Source organism: Aphelocoma coerulescens, unplaced genomic scaffold (assembly GCF_041296385.1).
Source record: "Aphelocoma coerulescens isolate FSJ_1873_10779 unplaced genomic scaffold, UR_Acoe_1.0 HiC_scaffold_56, whole genome shotgun sequence".
NCBI lineage: Eukaryota > Metazoa > Chordata > Aves > Passeriformes > Corvidae > Aphelocoma > Aphelocoma coerulescens.
This window is the reverse complement of record NW_027183905.1, coordinates 2,426,525-2,444,641: the sequence shown is the minus strand read 5'-3', so window position 1 is coordinate 2,444,641 and position 18,117 is coordinate 2,426,525. Positions and strand designations below refer to the sequence as shown.

At 57.2% G+C, this 18,117-nt stretch overlaps 1 protein-coding gene across 1 annotated transcript in view; it reads right to left on the bottom strand.

Annotated features, from left to right (window-relative positions):
• The window catches only part of LOC138101927 (uncharacterized), a 958,962-nt gene that overhangs the window by 383,320 nt on the left and 557,525 nt on the right, over nucleotides 1–18,117 (bottom strand). The window contains 10 exon segments of the mRNA XM_068999675.1: nucleotides 4,234–4,389; nucleotides 4,746–4,815; nucleotides 8,372–8,562; nucleotides 9,466–9,546; nucleotides 10,567–10,684; nucleotides 11,450–11,559; nucleotides 12,583–12,631; nucleotides 13,462–13,525; nucleotides 13,752–14,237; nucleotides 15,189–15,301. Of these exon segments, the coding sequence (XP_068855776.1) occupies nucleotides 4,234–4,389; nucleotides 4,746–4,815; nucleotides 8,372–8,562; nucleotides 9,466–9,546; nucleotides 10,567–10,684; nucleotides 11,450–11,559; nucleotides 12,583–12,631; nucleotides 13,462–13,525; nucleotides 13,752–14,237; nucleotides 15,189–15,301 (1,438 nt within the window).

The following is an 18,117-nucleotide window of genomic DNA, read 5'->3' as shown; positions in this document are numbered from 1 at the left end:
TTTGCCCCACTCTTGCCATGGCCAGGCCGTGCTGCGTGTGCTCAGGGCTGTGCCTAAACTTTGCCATCAATTCTTTCTTTTGGAGGAGAGCAGGAGAGCAGGACATTGCCACCTCCTCAGCAGCTGCCAGAGCGGGATGCTCCTGAGCCCGCTGCTGTCTCCCAGCACTGCTATTCCCCCCGTGCTGCAGAGATGAGGATCCACCTGGAGAGAGCCGTCGTGGGAGCGCGAGCCGGCCCCAGGTGCTGTTCCAGCCCCTCCTGAAAGGGTGCTCCCCGCAGACCATCTGGTGCAGCACGATGCCCAGGGACCAGACGGTCGCTGCCTCGCCGTAGTACCAGCCGAACTGGGTCCATTCCGGGGGGCTGTAGGACGGTGTTCCTATGGAATAGAGATGGAGTTCTTCAGGGGGACGCTGCCTGCTCCCAGAGCCTCGCCCCAGCATCCCTGGGCATGCGGGGGCCGCAGCAGCGGCACGCGGCGTGACCCGCTGCCCTCTGGCCAGCACCTGGGACTTGTGTACAAACTGGGGGTTGGAAAAGAAACCGCTGGTGTTGCAAGAGGGCAGCGGAAGCCCTGGCAAGGCCCGAGCATTCCATGCAAAGGAAAAACCCACTTGGTGCTGGGGAAAAACCACGCTTTCATCCTCCCTGCCTGCACTGCCCCAGAAACCATTCTTAAGCCAAGGCAACCACGGGCAGCAGAGCAGTCCGAACCCTGTCTCGCCTGCACACCAAACGGGCTGGAGCACAGGTTCTGGACCCCCCTCTCTGCTACCCCCACCCACGGGTGTTTCTGTGGCGCTGGCTGCCCCAGCCCCAGCGCCAGTCCTGGGCAGAGTGGCTGGCGAAGGCTGCCAGCAGGGCTGGAAGATGGCCCCTCAGCCAGCGCCGCTCAAAAGCAGCTCAGCTGAACACTCCGGCTGCCATGACTGGCAGCAAAAGGGAGAATCCCCCATGCCACAGCCAGCTTGGGCTGTGAGATGTTGGGCTGTGAGATGTTGGGCCGTGAGATGCTGGGCTGTGAGATGTTGGGCTGTGAGATGCCGCTACCAGGAGCCTCCCCATGCGTGGGCTCACCTGCAAAGCTGGTGTAGGCTGCAGCTTGCAGGTAGGTGCCACAGCCAAAGTCGATGAGTTTGGCCTGCCCGGTGGCCAGGTCGACCAGGATGTTCTCCGGTTTGATGTCCCGGTGCAGGACCCCGCAGCTGGTGCAGTGCCGCACGGCCTCCAGCACCTGGCGGAACAGGTGCCGCGCCACCTCCTCGCACAGGAAGCCCCGTGCCCGAATGAAGTGAAGGAGGTCCTGACACTGCTCCGGGCGCTCCAGCACCATCAACACGTTGCTGGGGAGCTCCTGCCACTCGTGGAGCTGGACGATGCCAGGGAAGCCAGCGGACACCTTGTCCAGCAGCACGATCTCCAGTGGTGCTCGGGTGCCGTCGGGCTGCGGGAGGAGCACGGTGCCGTCAGCGGGGCTGATGCCGTGCCGGGGCTCGGGAAGCCCTCAGCCAGCCGGGGACGCTCTGCGCGCTCCGCTGGCCCCACGGCCGCTCTCCCTCGAGGCGTTCTGGCGGCTTCCACCCTGCCGGGCCTCGGCTCATCCCCGCCCGTCGCGCCCCGGCTTCTCCCGCTGCCCCTCGCTCACTCACCAGCTCGCCCCAATGGCCGATGCGGTTCCGCGGCACCCGTTTGATGGCCACCTGCAAGGCAAGGGGAGCAGCGGGCTGAGCTCGCCGCCCGCCGTGCCCAGCCCCATGCTCCTTCTCCTCCTCCTTTGCCCCACGCCTCCTGCGCCCGCCGCCGGCCCCGCCACTCACCGGGGCGCCGTCCGAGAGCCGCGTGGCCGCGAAGACGCTGCCGAAGCCGCCGCGCCCCAGCAGCGAACCCAGCCGGTAGCGCTCCTTCAGGCCCTGCTGCGCCTTCCGTGCCCGCGAGACGCGGCCGTCAGCGCTCGGCCCGGGGCCAGGAACGGCCCCCGAGCGCCGCTCAACCGCCCCGGGCCGGCCATCCGCACATGGGGGCTCTTTTGGAGGGGCCACCGGCGGCTCGGGGCCGGCGGCCGCGCTCAAGAGCGGCGGAGCTCGGAGCGGGGAAGACGCTGCGGAGGCGGCGGGAGCGGCCGCGCCGCCTGTGTCCCCGGCGGGCCCCGGGAGGAGCCGAGGCCGGGGCCGGGGCCGGGGTCGGGCCAGCCGGAGCCAGGGGCTGGCGATGGTGCCCAGGAGCCAGGCACTGATGCCCGCCCAGCAGCGCCACAGCCAGGACGGCGAGAGCCGGGCGGAGGCGGGACCGCGGCGGGACGCCCGGGGGCGGGGAGGGGGCAGCCCCGCCCGGGGCCGGGGGCGGGCCGGGGGCATGGCCCGGCCGGGCCTGGGGAGAGGGAGGCCGCGGGAGGGGGGGGTTGGGGAACCAAAGGGAGAGCGGGAGAGGGTGCGAGACACTGGGAGAGGGAGAGGAGGAGCAGGAGAAGGGACGCAGAGGGTTCGTGGACTCGCTGCTTTTGCGCTGCTGCCGCTGCTGCCGCTGCTGCCGCTGAAGCGCTGGGAGCGTTTGTCCGCGTGTCCGTGTGTCCGGTGCCCGTGTGTCCGTTCCCCCCCGCGTGCCCCACGGCCGAGCCCCGCGCGCCCCGGGGCAGCACGGGCCGCTCCGCTCCGGGGCCGAGGCGGAGTCCCGGAGCATCTCTTGCTCCCGCAGCCACACCAAACCCGCTCGGCCATTGGCAGCAGTTTTGCACACGTTTCCCTTTGAAGGGCTCCTCTCTACCCCCATTTCCAAGGAGTCTCCCTGCGGTTTTGGCACCTGCAGCGACAGGGCAGCGATTGGGCTTCAAACTTCAAGAATGGAATGGAGGGGCTGGAGCACGTCCAGAGATGGGAATGGAGCTGGGGAAGGGTCTGGAGGACTTCTGAGGGGCAGCTGAGGGATCTAAGGGCGCTGAGCCTGGAGGAAAGGAGGCTCAGGGGGGACCTGGCTCTCTCCAAGTCCCTGACAGGAGGGGGCAGCCAGGAGGGGTGGGGCTCTGCTGCCAAGGGAAAGCACGAGAGGAAATGGCCTCGGGGGAACCTTTGGGGTGGAGGGTGGGGAAATTTTCAACCTCCGTGTCTCGACAATGCGGGAGGGAGGCAGGGGTGGGGCACGACCTGGGGACACGGGGTTGGTGACGCTGGGCTGGGGGCACGGGAAAGGGCACGGGAAGCCAAAGCCCCGCTGAGCGCTGGCGCTGGGCTGGCACGGGGTGAGCCGGCAGCAGGGCCCCGCAGCCCTGAGGGACTCGCCCGGACGGCCGGGGAGTATTGATCCTGGTCTCTAAAACATGAGACTCAATAAAATATCATTAAAAGATGCCTCCTTCTCCTTCTCCTCCTCTCCCATCCTTTCTCCTGCTCCCCCCGGGCCCAGCGCCCACCCTTGGCCCCCCGTTTTCCCAGCGCGGCCGCATCCCGCGGGAGGAGCCGGGACGGAGCCGGGAGAGGTCGGGCTGGGGCAGCGCTGGGCTCTGGGCGCGGCCTGGGCGCCCCCCACGCGCCCCCTCCTCAAATTCCCCTGGCGGGGGGCGCTGGGGGCGAGGGGGGGGCGCAGGTGGGGTCCGGGTGGGGAGCGCTGAGCGCTGCGGGTCTGCCTGGCAACTGGTGAGTCACCAGCGCCGCGCGCTCTGATTGGCTGAAGCTTGTCATGCGCTGTCTCTGATTGGCGCCTTTCTTCGGGGCTCTTTTGGGGGGACTTTTTCTGTGGGATTTGGGGGTCGTTGGAGGCTGTGGAATTTAGGGGCGTCCCGGCACGTTTTGCTGTTCTCTGGGTGCTGTGTTGGCGTTCAGGTGCTTCCCAAGGGCCCCCCAGAGCGGGGTGACACGGTGGGGACACAGGGGGGTCCCCATTCCCGATCCATCCCAGGGTCGGTTCTGCCCCCTCCACTCTCGGCTCCCCCTCAGTTTCCTCCAAGTCTCTCCCCAGTGCCCCTCAATAAACGGGACCAGCCCAAACTGGGAAGCTTTATTTGGAACACTGGGAGCAGGCGGGCGGGGACAGAGTGACAGCGGGGCTGGGGGGACACACGACCCCCCAAAATCAGCGCGGGGACGGAGCGGGGGGTCCCGGTCGGGCCCGAGGCCACGGGGAGGGGCTGCGGCCACCGGCGGCTCAGGAGCTCTGTGGGCAGAGCAAAGGGGGTGACACCGGGCTGGGGGGCCCCGCGGGAGCACAGAGCTCCGGGGGAGGGGGGACACGACCTCCGGACCCCTCCCATCATCTGCTTGCGCAGGTAGAAGCCGAACCCCAGCGCCAGGAAGACAAAGCCCAACACGAAGCCCCCGATCCCCATCAGCATCTTGGGGGGCGGGGGGGCAGCTTTGATGGGGGGGGGAGGGAAGACGAAGTCAGGAAACGGCAGCGGCTGCCGGAAAGGAACCAGAATGGACTGGGACAGGCTGGGATGAACTGGGACAGAATGGGACACCAGGATACACTGGGACCAGGACCAGGACTGGGCAGGAGCAGATTTGGAGCACCAGGGATTATACTGGGATATATTGGGACCACACTGAGGGCTACTGGGAACATGCTGAGGCCCAATGGGTGCTGCTGGGATATACTGGGAGTGATTTGCACCATACTGAGACTGACTGGAATCATTCTGGGAGTGACTGGAACCACAGTGGTGGTGAAAGGGTGCAGTTGGAAAAATGCAGGGGGCAACTGGGATCATCCTGGGAGCAGCTGGCCCATACTGGGGTCATACTGGGATCATACCGGGAGTGACAGGGTCATATTGGAGTGACTGGCATAGTTCTGGGAGTATCTGGGAGTGACTGGAATCATACTGGGGGTGACAGGAATCAAACCAGACTCATACTGGGAAGTTACCTGGAATCATCCTGGGGGTGACTGGACTCATACTGGGATCATGCTTAGAGCAACTGGGACCATGATGGGGGCAAAAGGCATCACAGGGACTGACTGGGAGTGGCTGGGTTCATACTGGAAGTGACTGGGGCCCTACCTTACTCTACTGGGTGGGACTGAGAGTGAAAGGAACCATACAGGGCATGACTGGGAACAACTGGGACCATGTTGGGGGCAACTGGGATCTTATTGGGAATGACTGGGAACATAAAAGCTTGAGTGGAGTTTTTATCCCGTGGCATTCCTGGGGAGCAGCGGCAGCTCCGCGCCCCCAGCCCGGGGGGTGGGAGCAGGGGAACCACTGGCAGCACCTTCGGGGCACAGCCGAGGGCTGGGGGCTCCTTCCCCAATTCATTTTCTCTGCCCAATTCAAACCATCCCCTCCCATTCAAATCCCCTCCGTTCACATTTTCTCCCCACCATTAAAGTTTCCTTGCCCCAATTCAACTTTTCTCCCCAATTAAGCCCTGAGGCCCCTCCCTGTCCCCGGCTCCTCCTGGCAGGACCCGGCCGGGACCTTCTGGAAACAGCAGCGGGAAGAGTTCCAAAATTCCTCATTACTTCCATCGATTTCCTTGGTTTCTGGGGCATTTTCCTGTGGCTGCTCCGGGCCATGGCTGAGGGGTCCCCTCGGGCTCCAGCCCCTTTCCAGCCCCTTTTGCCAGCTCTTTTCCTCAGCTGACCCAAAGCTGCGGATTTTGGGGGGCGGGAAGAGTCGCTCTGCTCAGGGGGTCCCCGTGGTGCCCCAGGGAGGCCCCGAGGCCGCAGCGCGGTTCCCTCGGGCCCCTTGGAGCATTTGGAATCTCCAACTCTCAGCAATCGCTGTCCGTGGCATTCAGTCCCCTGTTGGAGAGGATGAAAGTTTGGTAAGAAAGTTTCACAGATATGTAGGCTTGGCAGAAAGATCTCTGAATGTAGAAACTGAGGGTGAGATAGAAATGAAAGTAAGTTTTGATGTAGAGAAAAGGTGTTTTGCTGAACCAGTGATCATTGAATAACTGAGAAGGCAAAGGTTGGAGATGAGCTGGAAGGAGATTTTTATGATTAGAACAAAGGTATGTGACAACAAACAAAGACGTGTTTTTCATCAAGTAAATAAGTCTCAAGAAGAGCATAAGTAAATAGAAAACATGTTTTTACCAAAAAGAGAGAGCTATCACCGGCAAACAAATGTCGATGTGGCAGGTGGAAGAAAGGTCTGAGAACTTTCCATTGTAAGCTTTAATTGTAACTTGCTTACTCTTGTGATTGGATAATAATGACTATAATATGGTAATGGTAGTAGCTATTTGGCTATAGCCAAATGTAAAAGTATTGTGTATGGTGCTTATTGGTTGATATGTATTAAGATACTCTGCAAAGAAAGGTTTAAAATGCTTTGTAACTTGAACAGAAAGCTATTACCACAGGCCTAGGCCCTAGGGTGTATCACCGTGTCCCGCAGCCATAGGGAAGAGGAGGAGAGAAGGTCCAGCAGGCAGGAATTGTGCAGCAAGATTGATTTATTTAATTATTTTACAAACTCTTTTATAGACTTTTTTCTTCAGAGTCTAATTGGACAAAGGATCAGCCTCCCCTTGGGGATTGGCTAAAATCCTAAAACATCCATTGTCAAAATATTTTTCTACTGTACCATAAACAAGACTTTTCAAGGTTGCAGGTAGTTTGGTTGTTTGCATTCCCTGCCACCTCTTCTGTGAGAGAGAAAAGTCTCTCACGGACTTAGAAAATAGCAAGAAAATCCTTGCTAGCAGCATTTTTGTATCTACAATTCCCCCTTTTTGTTTGATAAGAGAACAACTCTACTATTAATCCTAAATAGAAATTTACATCAGTTATTAATTCTAAATATGTCCTTAAGGCTTTAACAATCTGACTCCATAACAAGAAATTTAAAGTTCAGTCTCTGCTTGTGGGAGGACCATCCCAGTCTCTGCTTGTAGAAGGACCATCTGCCTGATGGTCAACATCTTGGTCATCATCAGAAGAGTCTGATGGCTGATGATCTACATTCTGGTGGCCATTTGGATGGTTGGCGTTCTGGTCATCATTTGGAGGTTGCCTGTTCTGCCTCTGGTGCCGTAGGTCAGGGCGAACGCATTTTGCAGGTAGCCACCGTACCCCAGTATCTGTGGAAACGCAAGCATACCCACGACTCCAAACGATAAGCTCATGCAGCCTTCCCACTGGTTAGTGAGTAAATTCCGCACCCAGACTTTTGCCCAGGGCAGTTGTGTCTCGCCTGAAGACTGCAGTGAGAGAAAATGATTCAGAATAACAGGATTATTTGAATTTTGTGGTACTGTAAGGTGATTAATTGTATACGAGCTTTTGCTAGTCGGCTTCAGTCCCGGGCTGGCCCTGGGCTGGCGGCAGCGAGCCCGACAGAAACCAACGCCCGCGGGGCCACCGGGGCTCAGAGCCGTGCAAGGGACGCTTTGGTTTGCAGGGACAGAAGGGCCTGGGCTCCTCCCCTGCCCCGTTTGACTTCGTTTAGGATTCAATATTTTGGCCGACGTAGGAGGGGAAAAAGGCGTGGTTTTTCTCCAGCATTGGGCGGGTTTTTGCCTCGCCTGGAGCACTTGGGCCTTCCCCGGGCCCCCTCTGCCCTCTTGCAGAACCAGTGGCATTTCCCACCCCACGCGGTTTGTAAACAAGAGTCGGCTGCAGTCGAGAAGGCTCCAGGCGCCTCCTTCCAGGCTGACTCTGCCGATGCTGAGGCTGCTCTGGGCTCTGCCGGGGCTCTGCTGGGGCTCAGCTCTGGGCAAGGCTGGGCCCGCTCTCCCCTCGCATTGCTCCGGGCAGCTGAGTCACATTGGAACAAGGAAGGGACACGTCAAGGGACTTGAGGTTTAACAGAGTTTTTATTCAAAAAACTGCCATAACTACCAGGCTGTCCTAACCACCATAACTAACTAGCAGTGCTAACTACCGTAACTATCCACTTGTCCTAACTACTATAACGAAAAGCTGTCCCCAGGTGCTTCAGGTCCTCCGCTGCTCCTTCCATTGCTTTGCTGCAGCGATCAGAGGGCTCAGGCTGGAGAGAGGCTTGGCTGATGATAAAAATGGGTGCTGCCCAAAGGATGAAAAAGAAAGAAATCAACTGTTACTTTCCCAAGTCAAGTTCCTCACAGGCTCTGTTGCAACAGGACAAAGGGGAATGGTTTGAAACTCAGGAGAGGGAAGCAGGCTCAGATTAGATCTGAGGCAGAATTTTTTTATCAGAAGAGTGGGGAAACACTGGCAGAGGGTGCCCAGAGATGTGGGAGGTGCCTCCTCCCTGGAAACATCCAGGCTCAGGTCAGGCAGGGCTCGGAGCCACCTGATCTGCTTGAAGATGTCCCTGCTCCTTGCGGGGCACCTGGTCCAGATGACCTGCAAAGGACCCTGCCAAGCCAAACCAGGCGAGGATTCTGCTGGCTTTGCATGTGAAAAGCAGCGAGACTGGACACTATTGGACGGGGCCCCACGAGAAAACCCCTCCCTCGTGCTGCTGTTTCCCCTGCAGCCGCTTCGCATCCACCTGCAGCAGCTCCTGGGCAGACCAGCGCCGCTCCTCGTCCGGCTCCAGGCTGCACTCCAGGAAGTCCCGCAGCAGAGCCGACAGGCGCCTGGGCTCCTGCAGCTGCGGGGTCCCGTTCTGCCGGATCAGACAGCGAGCCTGCGCGGAAAGCAAACACTTCTGAAAAAGCTCTGCCAGCTTCCTTCACACCCACGAGTGCTCACAGCGACCCCGGTTTCTCAGCCCCAGTCTCCAGGGACACTTTCCACCCTGGCAGAGATGCTGCTCAGAGCTCATTCTTCTATGCCAACCAAAAAAGCCAAACACTGCTGCAGCCACAGCCATTCCAACATCCAGATGATCTTGCCTTGAGAGCCAATGTCATTGGCTGACTTTGTTAGTTGGAACCTCCATCAGAAATAGCCCATTTTGCTTCTCCAAATATGGACACCAGCTTTACAGGCCATTTGCAAGAGTCTGCCTGTGGTATTTCCAAGGATTCTTACGTCAAATGCATCCCTGCAGTGCCACTGACACTCAAGTAAATGCATTCAAGATGTTCCGTCCCAGAAACTGCCAGGCAAGGAACCCGAGGTTTGGGTTGCTGAAAGCTCAGCCTTGGTGACATGGAGAAAGTAGCTTGGGCGAGGAAAGAAATATGTTAGACTATGGGGATGTTAAACAATCATCTTCATGTTTTAGACAAGTTTCCCAGTGAGAAGAGTCAGGGGGAGTTCATCTCGCAGAACCTCTTTCAGAAACTCCTTCAGAAAACTTGTTGGGTTTGGGTGTGGGTTTTGGGGTTGGTCTGGGGTTTTCTGCAAGATAAGGTTAGAGCTGATGCTCTGGCTTCATGTTTTCAGGTCATCCTTGCAGACAGAAGAGCTGCAACAACTTAAAACCCAAAGCAAATTCTGGAGACTGCAGAATATTTGTCTGTGCTCAGGCTCAAATCCTCTGGGAATTCCCTTCCTGATGGGCAGAGCCCTCGGGCTGCTCCTCCCAGGGCGGGTCCCTCTGTGCTCACAGGCCTCTGCAAACTCTGGGAAATTTGCCTCTTACCATGGCCGCCGTGTGCTCAAAGTAAGGAGGTTCTCCTTCCACCATCTCAATGGTCACAATGCCCAAGGACCAGATGTCCACCTTGGGGCCATAAGGAGAACTGGTCACAACCTCTGGGGCCATCCAGTGAGCAGTGCCCACCATGGAGCTGCACTGCTCCTGCTCAGGGCTCAGCTGAGCGCAGAGGCCAAAATCAGCTGAGGACAGAAACAAACACTGTCAAAGGCAGCTGGAATGAGGAAACCAAGCACAAAGATTGCCCACTCTCAGTCTGAGAATGCACTGCTGAATCCAGCTGGAAAAGTCCGCAGGGCTGTAGCCAAGGCAAGATGGAAGTGGACCCTTAAAGGAACCCTCAGCTTTCATGCAGTGGCTTTTAGTGATTCCCTTGAAGCTTCAGATTCCAACTCCCGCCCCTCTGCAAGGGCCACACCCAGAGCAAAGCCACTGCTGACACCCTGCTCCTCTCCTGAGCTCTCTGCATGGGGCAGCCGCTCTCAGCTGGCAGCAGGGGCCGGGCACCGCCACCAGCAGCACTTGTGGGGCTCTGGCCGTCACTGGGAAGCAGCCCCACACCCGCAGCCCGGGAGCGCCGTGCCTGACCAGGAACACCCACCCAGCTTGACAGAGCCGTCCGTTGCCAGAAGGATGTTGGAGCTCTTCAGATCTCTGTGGATCACCCGGTTTGAGTGGAGGAAATCCAGGCCCTGCAGACACTGAGAGAGAGCAAGAAACACGAGGGTGGAAATCCATGGCCGGAATACAGCACACAAGAAAGGACAGTTTAGAATTCTGCCAGCAGCAGCTTTGCTGTGCCAGGCCAGGAGTGCAGTGCAGACAAGCTCCGGGCAAATGGTTCAAGGCAAAGCTGAGAACAGCAAATCAAATCAAAAAAGACAGAGTCCCACAACAGCAGGAAAGAGGACAAGAGCAGAGTGGAAGTGCAGTGACACTGGCAGGCCGTTCACTTCAGAGGCTCTTTCTTCTCCAGCTCATAAAAATAACACAGAAACAAAGCTCTGAGCATGGAGCCACTCCTGTTCTCAGGCCCTGCTTGGAAGGAGCATTGTGTCCATGGGAAGCACGAGCAGGATCCCTCACCTCCCGACTGACAGCTGCCATCTCTCCTTCAGCCATGCGTGTCTGTCTGACAACGTCCTGCAAAGTTCCTCCATCCATGTATTCCATCACCAGCCAGAGATCTTCATCAACAAGGAAGCTGGAAGAGGCAAACAATGGCATGGAGATGAACGTGCACTGCTCAATTCCCCGATGGAAAAGCCTCGAGTGGAGTTTTGTTTCCAGGTCACTTGTAAATGAGGACAGAATCCGATGCAGAGACATTCCTGCCAGGCTGCACTGTCCTTGGGATCTGCACAGTCTAAAGGAGAAGGAGACGCCTGTGGAAAAGGAGAGGCCTTAGATGGCAAGCAGGTGAAAAATGCAGTTTAGCAGCAGCCCAGATCAATGTGGAACCACAACACTTGCCCCCAGCTGGTTCAGCATCTGAACTCAGCACTTCCACCGTTCCCTCCAGAACAAGGCAACACAACTTCCAGAGTTATCCAGGGCAGGGGGCCGTGCCGCACGTAGGACAAAAGTGGTCAAGTGTTTGGAAAACCTTGCAGAAAGTCCCTTCAGAAACAGGCAAGGCCATTGCAAAAGGGGCACATGAGGCATTTCTGGAAACAAGAACCTGGTCTTCCTGGCATCTGCAGCAATGGAAAAGAGTTGGGAAGGAGAAGCCAAGGGAAATAATTTCTGACAGGGTTTATCAGCACTTGTCATAAGACCCAGAAAACTGGGTCAGCTTGAAGGAAAAACCAAACCAAAGCAACAAAAGCACACGGAGGGAGTGAACTGACAGGCTGTTGTTTTGGGAAGCTACGGCCGGGTGAGGCTTTTTCAAAACAGGCTCCAGACTGCGGATGCCAGGAGAGATTAACGCAGGGCCCGTGCACGGGATAAGAGCTGAAGCACTCACCTGTCCAAAAAGCTGACAATGTTGGGGTTCTTCTTGTCCTTCAGGACCAGGATCTCATTCACAGCTCGTTCCCCATTCTGCCCTCTGAGACTCATTTTCTTTATGGCCACCTGAAAGGACATTGCAGCCCTTGAACTGCAGGAGTCTGGGGCAGGAGGCCGCAGCAAACACGGAGCGAGTCTTTGTGGAGTGACGGAGCCGGGCTGTGCCAAACTGCCTTGGGATGGGACACCCGGGCTCAGCAAGTGACATTCCCACAGCCCATTTCTCTGCTCGCTGCGGGGCCGCTTACAGGACACAGGGCCAGAGACATTTGGCCTTGGAAGCTCTGCAGAAATGGGCCCTCAGCTCTCAGCCTCAAAGCTCTCACAGCATTCTCTGCACCTGCAGTCTTCTCAAACCGCCTTAGTTTACCACCACTCTCATTATCATTCAAACACATTTTGCAAGCAGGAAGTAATTCTGCTTCTGTGAAAACAGAGCAAAACAGCCGGGAACCCTTTAGCAATCCTGGGGGATTTGGTCATGATTTCAAACGCAACTGCTCTGTTTGGGATTGCACAACAGAGCAAACACGCACAAACATTGCTCAGATGATCCCTGTCACGGGCTGTCACTGACACCAGACCCAAACACAGCTGCAGGGTTTAGGAGAGAGCTTTGCTCTGCACATCCATCTTCTCATTCCTCTCCCTCTCTCTGGGAACAGCTGCAGTAGGACTAAAACCCCAAAGTGATCCCAAGCAGGATCACTCCTTAATTAGGTCTTGAGGTACTCTTGGAAGATGAAACGCAGGATGGAAAAACTGCTAAACAGTGTTCCTGTCCGAGGCTGGGATGAAGATAAATTAGGCCTCAGCCTCCACCAGCTGATGCACTGATGTTTTCAGATATGAAGACCAAGCCAGCGTGTCCTGCTCTGACAGACACCGCTGCCCTCCTTGCATTCCTTTGGGCACTTCAGAAGGCTCAAGTCTGTCCCAGCCGTGCTCCGCAGGCTGACACTGCTGTGCCTTCAGAGGAACAGCCTGTGCAGGAAAGCTCTGCTGGCCCCCCAAAGCTGCAGCCACAGCTCCCAGCAGAGGGGAAAGCCCTCGAGAGCTGCCCGACGCGCTGAGCGTGGTGACACTGACCTCTCCTCCAGTGGCCCTGTCGAGTCCTTTATAAACGGTTCCGAAAGCCCTGGAGACAGAACAGCAGAGAAGAAAGAAGCAGTGCTTTAGGCCCTGGGAGTGAAAGCCAGCCCAGACAGGAGATCTCTGCTGCCTGCAGCATTTACAAAACACCTGGGTGCATCGACCCTTCAAACAGCAGCACAGCAGCCACCAGCCCTGTGCCACACAAGGTGTGCGAGAGAAAACTGAGGCCCAACACGAAGGAAAAGGGCTGGAGCAAATCCCAAATGTCCACACTGAATTACTTTAGTCCAAAACCTAGGGTGGGAGCAGGTGTCTAAAGAACTGGAGAAGAATGTGTTTCATCCTTTTCCATTTCCTGCCTACGAGCTGCAGGATCCACAAGGGCCCTGCCATCAGGCAGCTGATGCATTTCCCCCCCCAGTGCAGCAGCTCTGTGTCTATTACTGAATGTACGGGGCTTACTACCTGTGCTGAAAAGGGCACTTATTAGTTCATCTCTGGTTTCTGTTTCTAAACTGTTATGTTGATAATCCTGACCGGTGGATATTTTAGGAAGCAAACTATTTGAAAGGAATCTTCTTGAGAACTGTTTTCTGACAGTCACCAGATGGTGAGCTGCTCTTTCAGGCAATCACATTCCAGGGACAGAAGATCTTCCAGGTCCTGCTCCTTGCTGCAGGCAGGACACTGCCAGCCTCAGGGGCCTCTGACGGTGCCTTCTGACCACAGTTACCAATTCTGATCAGGACTGAGAGACAGCAGGATCGTGGCCCAGTGTCTGAGGCTGTTTGCAGCTTGCCTGGCTTCTCACTTGATCCTGCACCAGCAAATACCTGGCCCCTGCTTGTGCAGAAGTAACTGCCGGGCACTTACCCTTGGCCAACCTGCTCCAGTTCCAGGTATTTCTCGGCAGGCTCCCCCACACTCACGGTGCTCCCTGAAAGAAACCACATGGAAGACACCCCCTCCCAGATGGAGACCCCGCCTTGCAGCAGGGCCAAAATGCAGCCCCACTCCCTGGGGCCGGGAGCCCCTTGGTCTCAGCTGGGCAAGGACAATAAATGACTCTGTGACATTCAGCTGCACAGCAAGCCTGGGTGCAGCTGATGCTGAGACACACACGCAGCACCCTGCTCTGGCACACAGCAGCACAGCAGACGTACTCAGCTGCATCAGGCACCACTCCTCTCTGCCCTCTGGCTGCAGGGCTGTGCTGCTGTCAGAATGTTCAGTCCAGGATCCCGCAGCAGAGGGAGGTTCAGTGTCCTCTTCCCAACCAGAGGGAGGTTCCCCATCCTCTTCCCAAAATGCAGCAGGTTCCTGGTCTTCTTTCCAAGCCACGGGACGTTTGCCGTCCTCTTCCCATGCTGGGAGAATTGCAGCCTCCTCTTCCCAAATCACAGGATGTCCTCTGTCCTCATCCCATGCTGGGAGATGTCCATCGTCCTTTTCCCATGGCACTGGAGCCTCGCTGTCCTCGTCCCACACCGGGTGATGTCCACCATCCTCGCCCCACACCACAGGAGCTTCACTGTTGTATTCCCAAACCGTGGGATGTTTGCCCTCATCTCCCGGGACGGAGGGAAGTTCACCATCATCCGCCAGAACAGCGGGAAGTTCACTGCTGTCTTCCTCCTCTTTGGCCTCCTCTTTGGAAGCACAGGGAGCCAGAGGAGGAGCTGATGCTGCTTTTGTGCCCTGTGGACAGATGGTAGCGTGAGGGACAGGAAGTTCTCTCTCAGTTATCGCCTTATTTATCCTCAGCTACACATCCAGCTGCACTAAGCAGAAATGGGATTCGGAACTGTTCAAACTAGGAATGGGCTAAAGTCGACATTGCCACTTATTGCTGGGCATTCCATATTCCACCGTGGCTAAAGCCAGCAAGCAATCTTCTGCCTGCAAAACCAGACCTGCAGCTCTTCAAAAGCTCTTCAGCAGAGAAGGAGAAAAGTGCCAGGGATCCCTTTGCTACTGCTGCTGCTGCAAAGACACTGGCAGGAACTTTCCTTCAGCCTCCCAGGCTGGCGCTCGACTGCCACACGCCAAGCTCACAACTCTCTGCACAATTCCGACCACCAAAGGTTCCTTTCCCACTCACCGAAGGAGGAGCTGCTCGGGATCCACGCGTGAGGTGCCCTGCAACGGGACAGGCAACACGAACCAGATGCTGTTAGGAAAAACCTGCCCGTGGTGGGAACTCCCACGGAGCAAGGACAACCCGAGAGAGCATTTTGCTTCCACAACATCCCTCCAGGAGCCACAGTCCCTTCGCACAGCAAGCAAGAGAACAGCACAGAATCCTGGGCTGTGTCAGCCCTTGGCTGCAGCAGCCAACGCAGGGAGTTCCAGGCTCCGCTGGCACAGACTCTGCGCTTGAGGGAACAGAACCCCCCCGGCTCCATTGCAAATGCTGTGCACGCCCCGCTGGCTGCAGACACCCCCTTTTTCAGCTGCAGCTGCTGGCAGGAGCTCTCCCAAACCAGCGGTGTCTTAATGGCAATTTGGTTACAAAGGCAGCTCAGTGCCAGTGGGAGAACAGAAAGCACACAGCGAGCCCGAAGGCACCGACGCTGCAGCCAGGGAAAACCTCGACTTACGTGCCAAGTGGGCTAAAAAATACCCCGAATAAGCCACAGAGTACAGAGTGCAAACTGCAGCAACCGCTTGCTGGATCATTTTGGCCGTGCTGCACACGTGGCAGACTGTACCCCTGCAAGCACAGAAGGACACCCGGCAGGGGCTGGGCTGGCTGCTGAGAATGCCTCGGGCAGGAGGATCCTCCGGCAACCAGCGGGCGCCCAGAGCCGCTCTGGACACTGAGGGCTCCGTGCCCACAGCAACGGGAACACGGCGAGGACGCGGCAGCGTTCCCGTGACATCACAGCAGCAGCTCCCGCAAGAACCGCCTGGAAGGTTCTCCTCTGTCACAAAGGAGCACAAAGGATCCTCCCGGGGCACAGCCTGTTGCTCAAAGCATCCAAGAGGAACCCAGAAAATGCAGCAGACAAGGACAGTCCATAGCCAAGCCTGAACAACGAAATCAAAGCCATGCACTGATGCTCCGAATTAGGGGCGGGAGTCGGGAGGCCGCAGGGCTTCCCAAGGAGCCGGAGGCAGCCAACACGCAGGGCTGGGCAAGTCGGGCCGGGAGCAGCGGAGAGCTTTGTTTCCCTTCCCAGCTGAATGGCGGCTCGGGCCGGGCCCGTTCCAGGGCTGTTCCTCAGCTGCGGCTTTCCCCTCACGCAGCCCGGGGGGCGCTGGGAGCGCGGGGCGAGGCTGGGCCGTGTGCAGAGCCCGCCCCTCGCTGCGATTGGGCGGTGCTGCCGTCAGTCGTGGTTCTGGCGCGCTGATTGGTCGGAGCGGGGAGCAGCCCGGGCCCGGAGCCGCCGGCAGGGCGGCCGTGGCGCAGCAGAGGCGCCATTGGCGGAGCGTCTGTGCGGGCCCGGGAGCGGCGGCGGCGGCCGGAGCCCGGTGAGGCGGCGGCGGAGCTCGGAGGCGGCCCCAGCGCAGGTGGGAGCCGCGCTCGGTTCTGGCGGGGCTCGGCGCTGGCTGCGGGCGGAGGGGGCGGCAGGGGGCTGGGGCGGGTTCGTTGTGCCGTGTGGGCGCCGTGTTCGCCCTGGCGTGAGGGCGCTGCGGGAGCGGCTGCCCGCGCTCTCCTTGCCGCTGCTGCCTCGGCAGGAGCCGGTGCCGGAGCAGCGCTGGCTCGTCCCGGCTGCTGTGGGTAGGACAGAGGTGGCTGCCCCGTCGGCGGGAGTGTGCGGGAAAGTTCCCGTGGCCAGAGGTTTGTGTCCCCAGAGGAGCCGGAGGAGTCCTGTAAAAGGAACTTTATTCCTGGAGCAAGGGAGAGGCCACGGGGCATTTCCCGTGGGCTCTGTCCAAGTGTTGGAGGACGCAGCCTCCTTTTTATGCCGATTTCCGCGGCCGCATCTCCGTGTCCCTTTCCCCCGTGGCTGAGGTCCTTGGAAGGTACAGACTTCCCGATGCGCCTGCTGCATGTGCCCCTTAATGTGCACCCCCACTTTGTATTACATCCGATATTCATGGCTCTGTTAAGTTTTATTTCCTTTGTTCTCTGTTTCCCCACTTTTCCTTGGCCATCTCTTTGCCAAGAACACTTTGAGTCATTTAATTTTCCACAACCTCCTGGTCCTTCTGCTGAAAGAGAATCTGATGCCATCCCAGGGTGAAATGTGGCGTTGCTCATGGGAGTGGATTGGTGGGTGAGAAGGTCAGGAGCTGGAGCTGTGTGCTTGGTTATGATTTGGAGGACAGCTTGTAATCTAATGATGCATTGAAATGATTAATGGGTTCTCTGGCACCTGGTATGAATTTGTTCGGGTTCCCAGGGGCTGCTCCATGGTGTTACAGGATTTGTTCTGGTGGCCGTTCATCTTTTCCCCATTTTTGGGCGCTCCCAGAAATGCCAGGGATGCATCAATTGACCTCTTTTCTCTGATTAAATCATCACATCCTTGGATTCCCAAGTGATTTCGCTGACCTTGTGGCAGCAAAAGCAGCCCAGTGGTCAAACCCACCCTGTATAACCCAGACAGTGCCAGCAGATGTTGGAGTGGGGAGAGGGATGATTCCCCCCCGCTTTTGTGAGTGAAGTTCTCCCAACATTCTCCGTTTGCTGTTTTCCTTTGCAGCTTCAGGGATTTCTGTTGCAGAGTCCGAGATGCTCAGTGTGGGCTCTGCCTTTAGCGATGCAAATTCCGTCTGTGCAGGGAGGCAGAGCTTGGGGTGAGGGGCAGAGGGAATCAGCCCAATTCCTCTGGCAGGCAAGGAGAGCCTGGGACATTGTGCACACTTCCCCCAGCAGAGTTAATTTTCATTTCTAAAGCTCCTCTGCTGGCTGCCTGGAAGGAAACTTCTCCTCCGGGGCAGCCCTCAGGTGACTCACCTATGGGCCTTCCCCCCCCCCCCAACCCCCATAACCTGCTCCTTTCCCTTTTTTTTTTCCATGTTTTTTTTTAACTGTTTATGAGTTAAAGGGTCTCCTTTAAAGATCTTCCAGTTTTGCAAAATGTAACCTACAGGTGAACATCGAAAAACCCATTCCAAAATTCTGTCATCACTAACAGCCACGCACACACATACACAAAAAAGCCCCAAAGCAATAAAGATTTTTGCTGCTTCTTGTCCTAAGACTGAAAATTGGCTCTCACACCCCTGGCCCAAACCCAGCTGACAATATCAAAGTAGGATTATTAAGAAAAAGCCTTCTAATGATGTAATCTTGTCACCAAAACTGTGGGAAGAACAAAAACTCTCCAACAACCTTTTTAGTGTATGAGGATCAAGGTTGAAGAAAATGAATACAAAAGCTAAGTTTTTAGCAATATAACATTGAACATTTATTGGTAGAACAAAGGCAAATCACAGCCTGGGGCGCTTGGCAATGTTGCCAGAGGCGCCCTCCATTCATTTTACTGTGGGCTTAAGTACTCTCCTGAACTGTTACATATTCATTAACCCAGAAAGGAATTTACACTTCCCTCCCCTTTCCCCCTGTCCCGTTTCTGC